The 6,462-nt window shown below is 57.5% G+C and overlaps 1 protein-coding gene across 1 annotated transcript in view; it reads right to left on the reverse strand.

Annotated features, from left to right (window-relative positions):
* Positions 1 to 700: 700 nt before the first annotated feature.
* The window catches only part of MYO7A (myosin VIIA), a gene marked incomplete at its 3' end in the record, with an annotated part of 48,983 nt that continues 43,221 nt past the window's right edge, over positions 701 to 6,462 (reverse strand). Inside the window, exons 15-18 of the mRNA XM_008571940.1 lie at positions 5,390 to 5,527; positions 3,406 to 3,564; positions 2,878 to 2,970; positions 701 to 795 (exon numbers count right to left, since the gene is read on the reverse strand). Coding sequence (XP_008570162.1) covers positions 701 to 795; positions 2,878 to 2,970; positions 3,406 to 3,564; positions 5,390 to 5,527 — 485 coding nt within the window. The remainder of the gene's footprint in view (positions 796 to 2,877; positions 2,971 to 3,405; positions 3,565 to 5,389; positions 5,528 to 6,462) is intronic.

Consider the following 6,462-nt stretch of genomic DNA (forward strand, 5'->3'; position numbering starts at 1 on the left):
GTTTGTAATTTATAAAATCTCAACTTGCCTCTCTGGAAAAATTCATCAGCATCTGAGACAAAAACAGAGGGTCTCGTGTAAGTAGGTGTATGCCTCATGTATGCAGGTGAGGGTACCGTGTTACTTGGCTTACACGGCACAGATGAATCTACATAAATCATGTATCTGTGTGTTCCTCCTTGTTCACACGATCATGTGTGCATGCTATGCACGTGTGTGCTCGTTTCTACGTGTGTGCAGTGTGCGTGATTATTCCTGGTGTCCACGTGGGAGGAGAAGTGAGCTTGTGTGTAGGCTTAGGTGTTGCCGTGGTTTGAATGTTTGACTCCTCCCAAACTCATGTTGAAACTTAATTGCCATATAACAGTGTTGAGAGGTGGGACCTTTGACAGGTGTTTAGGTCACGAGGGCTCTGCCTCATGAATGGACTAATGCTGTTATTGTGGGAGTGGGTCCACCCCTCTTGCTCGCCCTCTCTCGCCCTGGCATTGCCCTTTCTCCACGTGACACCTTCCACCGTGTTACAACACAGCAAGAAGGCCCTCACCAGGTGCCAGCCCCATGATCTTTGACTCCCCACCCCTCAGAACTGTGAGGAAATAGGTTTCTGTTCTTTAGAAATTACCTCGTCTCAGGCATTCTGTCATAGCAGCAGAAAACGGACTAAGACAGGCAGAGAGCAGCTGCTCCGGGCACATACCTGTCTTTGAACCCCCGGATGACCTTCTGGAGGAGGATGACTCTGTCAGTGATGGCCTTGTCCCGCTCCACCTCCAGCAGCATGTCATGGTGGTCCTAGGAGGCACAGCTCCTGAGCAGCATCCCACTGATGTCTCCTCCGGGGCACCAGCTCAGTCCCAGGCTGGGTATCTCTTCCTTCACAGGCTCCCAGGCCCAGTTAGGCCCCCTGGGGTGGCCTCCCACAGCCACCAGCACAGACAGGGGTTGTGGTGTTTCCCAAAGGAGAGCCACAAATGCAGCAGGAGGAACCTAATTTCACCGGATGGGGTCCATGGCCCCAACATGCACACACACTGGCTTCATCCCCATCACCGTCTCTGCCCCAGCCCCTGCTCTTCTAGATGTGCCCATCACATGGGCCCCTGACCTGGGCCAGGCCACTGTCATCTCTCCTGAATCTTAGCAGCAGTCTCCTAAGAAGAGGATTCCTGGCCTCCGTCAGTCTCCCTCTGGCCCGCTTTCACAAGCAGCCAGAGGGACCTTCCTACACACAAATCTGAAGGTGACCTTGCAGTGACACCCCACAGTTCCCAAGTCAAGCCTGGGCTCCTCACCCTGGCACTCAAGGCCCTCCTTGATCCAGACCTTTCCAGATTCTCCAGCCCTCTCTTCCCCTCACCCCTAAAGCCCCAATCCCTGCTCTGGTTGGACAAAAGCTCACTGCTTCATTCAATACACGTGAATAGAATGACTCGATGTGCCGGCACTTTGCTAAGAGCCGGGGGTGCCACAGTGAACTAGGTAGACATGGCCTGCCCTGGGGAATGTTAGAGTCTCACAGGGGAGCCACGTCCATCACATAACCATAGACACACATCACTCGCAGGCAGGGCCCTGCACAGAGGAGCTGCTCAGCCAAGGCTTTCTGAATGAATGAACGAATGAGCGTTGGATGTTCTGCTCTCAAAACTATGGCCGTTCCTGAAGAGCCCAGAGAGATGAGGACGGAGCAATGACGCGCCTCCGAGCTCTACGGCGCTAGGTGCCGTTGCACTTCCTGCCCTCCCTCCCTCGCCCATGCAGGGGCTGGCGTCAGACCGCCTCAGGCTTCCCAGCTGCCTGGCCTCGCAACTCGCTTCTCCTCTCTGAGCCTGTGAAATGGCCATAATAGCTCCTACCTCACAGGTCTGTCAGGAGAATTAAACAAGACCATGGACAAAAAGCCCCCACCCAGAGCCTGGCACACACAGCACACGTGCTTTCTAGCTGCCGGCTGTGGCGTGCACAGGCAGGAAACAGTCGACACATTTTTCCAATGAGAAAACCAGGGTCAGGGAGATGAAGGGACTGGCCCGAAGCCCTGAGGCCAGAGAGGGATTAGACTAGACCCCAGACTCCCTCTAGTCCCGGGCTGGTTCCTCCCTTCCTTCTGCCACCTGTCCTGGAATGTCCAGGCCCCATCCCCCATGCCAGAGGAAGGGCCCTGCCCTGTTACCAGGACAGCCAGAATGTAGTACAGCAGAAATGGAAATGGGGAAGCCGAGAGCTGGGAGCTCACACTGTCCCTGCCGCAACTGCCCTGCCACCACTGACTCCCCACAAGCTCTCCCAGGGCTGTGACTCCCCATGGCCCAGCTTTCTGCTTCCCTCCACAATGGCCCAGGTGGCTGTGGGAGCCGAGAGCTCCAGCTGCTGTGCTCAGGGTGGCCGAAACAGGCCTGGGCACTACAGAGCGATTTATGGCGGCACAATGCTCACCACAGCCCGGGACGAACCCTGCCTGGCAGGAAACCACAGGAAGGACCTAAAGATACACTCTGAACCCCCACCCCACAAGGCCCAACTCTTTTCACAGATGGGAAAATGAGGCTCAGAAACAGCCAGTGACTTGCCTACAGCCCCTGGGCAGACAACAACAGGGCCCGAATTTGAATCCAGGCCTCCCTTGCTGCAGACCTGACAGACAGCCCATCTCCAGCCTTGGGTGCTCTGATCCTGCTCCAGGTCTTAGGGGTCTCAAATACCATCCTCCCTTCCCTAGCGAGGAGGCCTTACCCCACCCACTGCAGGGCAGGAAGGGTCTGAAAGGACAAGCACTGCTGCAAGTTCCTCTGTAGCCACTTCCTAGGACCCAACCACACCGCGATGAGTGTCCACAGTCCCCCAAGGCAGCCCAGGGACAAAAGCCGTGCTCACCTTCAGAAAGATCTTAGTTTTGCCAATCTGCCAGTCATCGTGGGTGCCCAGCACAGCCTCAGCCATACGCTGGCATGTCCCCCGAAGATTGTCCTGGGGTGGGGAGAATACAAGCTGGGGAGCCTTGCCAGTGGGAAGGCGCCCTGAGTGTCCTTCCTGAGGCCGGGAGGCAGGGCTCTTGCTGCAGTTCTGCCCCTGACTGAATACGTGGGCCCTGCCTTCTCTGATCCTCATTTTTCTCCTTAGGTCATCAGTTTGTAAAACCCTCTGCCACATCTGACATCTAAGCCCCACGTGGCAGCCCTGGTCTTGTTCATTACACCACCATGTGTGAAGTTCACCCCAGCAGAGTGTGGCAATCAAAGCCCTCTGATGCATTCCACTGCCTGACCCACAATTTTCCCAGCCATACCTGAGGGGCCACACGGATGCCATGCCTGGCCCATTGTCCCGATGAGAAAACTATGGCTCTTGCCCGACCAGAGCTGGGGCCCTCCCCTCCTGCCATCTGTGCACCCAGCCCTGTACCTGCTTGTAGGCCGGCTTCACGCCCGGCAGCAGTACGCGGTACCGCTCCACAAACTCTACGAAGCTGTAGCGGATCGGGTAGCCGGCTCGGCGGATTCGGATGGTCTCCATCATCCCCGAGTACCGCAGCTGGCGCACGCACAGGTGCCGGTCGAATAGCTGCCAGGTACGGAGCCAAGGGCATTAGGGCTGAGGCTTTTGCTGGGAGGCTAGCCCTGCTCTTCTTTGACCAGCCCCAAAGGCCCGGAGAGGCCAAGGCCACACAGCACATGAGGAGCAAAGCCAGAACAGGAACCTGGATCTGCAGTTCAAACCCACACAGCAGCATGAAGTAAGGACCCTCAGAGTGGGGGAGCTGTGTGCTTTGGGAGCACAGAGGAGACATGGGGTTTCACGGAGGGAGTGGTTTTGCCAAGGTTGGAGGGGGGCGAGTATGTGCAAAGAGGTGAAAGCATGAAGGCACAGGACTTGTTGGGGGACTTTAGGGGACGGCAGAGGCTAGTTCAGACCATAGTTACAGCAGTGCAGGTGGTGGGTGCTTCCTACAATCCCAGGGAGCGCTCTTCACATTGCAGCCATTGAAGAATTAGTAATTCAGACAACTTTCTGGCTGCAGGTGATAGAGTGCCTTAAGGAAGAGGCACAATTTTCTAACTTAGACTTAAACAAAGTTGGCTTTTGTGATGGCCGCAGAGCAGGGCCAGCCCGCAGGTTCATGGAGCGGCTGGGGGAAGAAAGCAGAAGGCAGATGCCTGGCTGCGGGAGGCCTCGGAAGCCAGACTAGGGAGGCTGGCCTCATCCCATAGGTGACGGAGAGACCAGGCCAGGTTTGCATTGGAGAACATGTCACTGCAGTTGGGGGGTGAGGGGTGCCAAGACAGGAGGCAGGGGAGGCAGGAGACTAGTGAGGAGGTTGCTTCTTAGGTCCAGGCCACAGGTGCCAAGGTCTGGGCTGAGAGAAGGGTCCCAGAGATGGTAGCCAACTACCCTGGCTTCGGTCCCCCTGGAGCCCCACATTACAGGGAGAGCCCCCCAGAGCCCTCTGTGACCCTCAGGCCTCTAAAGGGGACAGGCCTTGCCCACTCTGGGGAATGTTTTCCTGGCAGGGACAGCAGGCGGGGACAGCATGTGCGGATGGTCAGCTTCCGCAGCCTGCTTCCTCTCCTCTGGCCACTTTCCCTGGCCTTCCTTCCCTCCCTGGACCCCCACTGGCCCCAGCTTCCCCAGCCTCACCCCGTCCTCTGGGTAAACAACACCTCCCAGATCCTGTGCTGGGGAAGCAGAGGGCTCGTGGTGAGGCGCAACCAGGCTCAAGCCCCTCAGCCTCCCCGAGCCCCGGTCCTACATCTCTGACTGGAGCCTCGGGGTCCCTCCTTCACAGGCTGTTTGTGGAGGTGAATGAGGCTGTGGACAGACAAGCTAGCCTGTCCTGTGCCCACAGAAAGGGCCCAACAAATGTCATTCAGAAGACTTAAAAGGAAGGACATCCCCAACCAGTCAGAGGAATCAGGGGAGGCCTCTGGGAAGAGGTGGTGGTTGAACTGGGCTGAAGGAGAGGGGTCTTTGAAAGGAGGGCCGCAGCAAGAACCACGGCTGCCACTTGCTGATTGCTTTCTAGATGCCAGGCAGTTTGCATGCATAATTACATGGACTGTCCCCAGGAGGTGGGTATGGTCATCGTGAGAGGAGTAAGTGACTTGTCTACAGTCGCCCAGCTCATAAGTGGTAGAGTCAGGATTTGAACTTGCGTCGGGCCCACCACAGAGTCTAGGCTCTTCCCAGTGTATCTGCTGCGTCCAGCAAATCAGGGACCTTGTTTCATACACCTCTCAGGTGCCCTGCCATTCTCCAAAGAGGACAAAGTCTCACATCATCCATCCTACCTTGTCCCAGCCTTGGCCCAGCCCTGACCTAGCCCCAACTCAGCCCCTCTATGGCACCCCCACCCCGGCCCCACCCACCCCTCCTGGCCAGAGTCGCTCACCATGGGCTTCTTGAACTCATTGGGCTTGATGCAGCGCACGAAGAAGGGCTGGCAGGCACCCAGCGTGCGCATCAGCAGCTCCAGCGACCGCTTGAACTGGCTGCTGAGTGTGGGCGAGCGCTTCCTGGTCTCGGCGCCCTGCAGGGACGGGCGGGTGTGGGATGGGAGGGCTGCGCCTGCCCCCTCCGGCCCTCCCAGCGCTGCCCGCCCCGGAGGGAAGCGGGAGGGGAGGTCAGCGGGGTCAGGGCCTGAGGACAGACGCATGCACTGGGTTTCCTGAGACCTCCCTGGTCTGGGCTGGAGCTTGGACCCCAGACACCTCCTCTGGGGAGCTTCCCAAGACCTCCAGAGGTATCACCTCCAGGTCAGGAGGAAATGAGCCCGGCAGGACTGGTGTGCTGTGTGACTGGGCAGGGCACAGCCCCTCTCTGAGTCTTGGTCCTGTCCTCCCCGTATAAATGGGTGGTCAGATGTAGTCATTTCAGGATACTGGGGTCACCTCTAGAGAAAGCAGCTAGACAAACCTAAATTCAAACCCTGGCCCACCACTTCCTAGTTGTGTGAACTTGGGCAGGTCACTAAAAGGTGCTGAGCCTCCTAAATGGGAATAATGGCATCTATCCACCTGACAGGGTCGTGGTGAGTGTCAGAGGTCAGGGTATGTTTCAGTAAACAACAAACTGGGAAACCATGGGGCAGAGGGAGGGAAGGGGAGGGGGGCTGCCTGTGACGTCTCCCCTCCTGTGGGATTAGCTGGGCAGCAGCATGCTGGGGGTGGGGCAGGGCAGACCTGGATAATCCTCCCAGGAAGGCACACAAGGAGCTGGCCTCCCCCAGCACCGTGTGGCACCAAGGCCCCCCAGGGGTTCTATGCTCCACCAGCCTACCCGGTGAGCTGGTCAGCAACCCCTCTGCACCTGCCTGTCCTGTTAGGGTCCCCACTCAGAATATTGTGAAATGAGGTGCGGAGTGCTGGGGGAAGACCTGAGCAGCAAACAGACAGGAAGCGAAATGTCTCCGACCAATGGAAAAGACACAGAAGCCCGGCTTACTCCGTTTGGATGTTATTGTTC

The sequence above is a fragment of the Galeopterus variegatus genome, unplaced genomic scaffold (assembly GCF_000696425.1).
Source record: "Galeopterus variegatus unplaced genomic scaffold, G_variegatus-3.0.2 Scaffold736, whole genome shotgun sequence".
NCBI classification, from domain to species: Eukaryota; Metazoa; Chordata; class Mammalia; order Dermoptera; family Cynocephalidae; genus Galeopterus; species Galeopterus variegatus.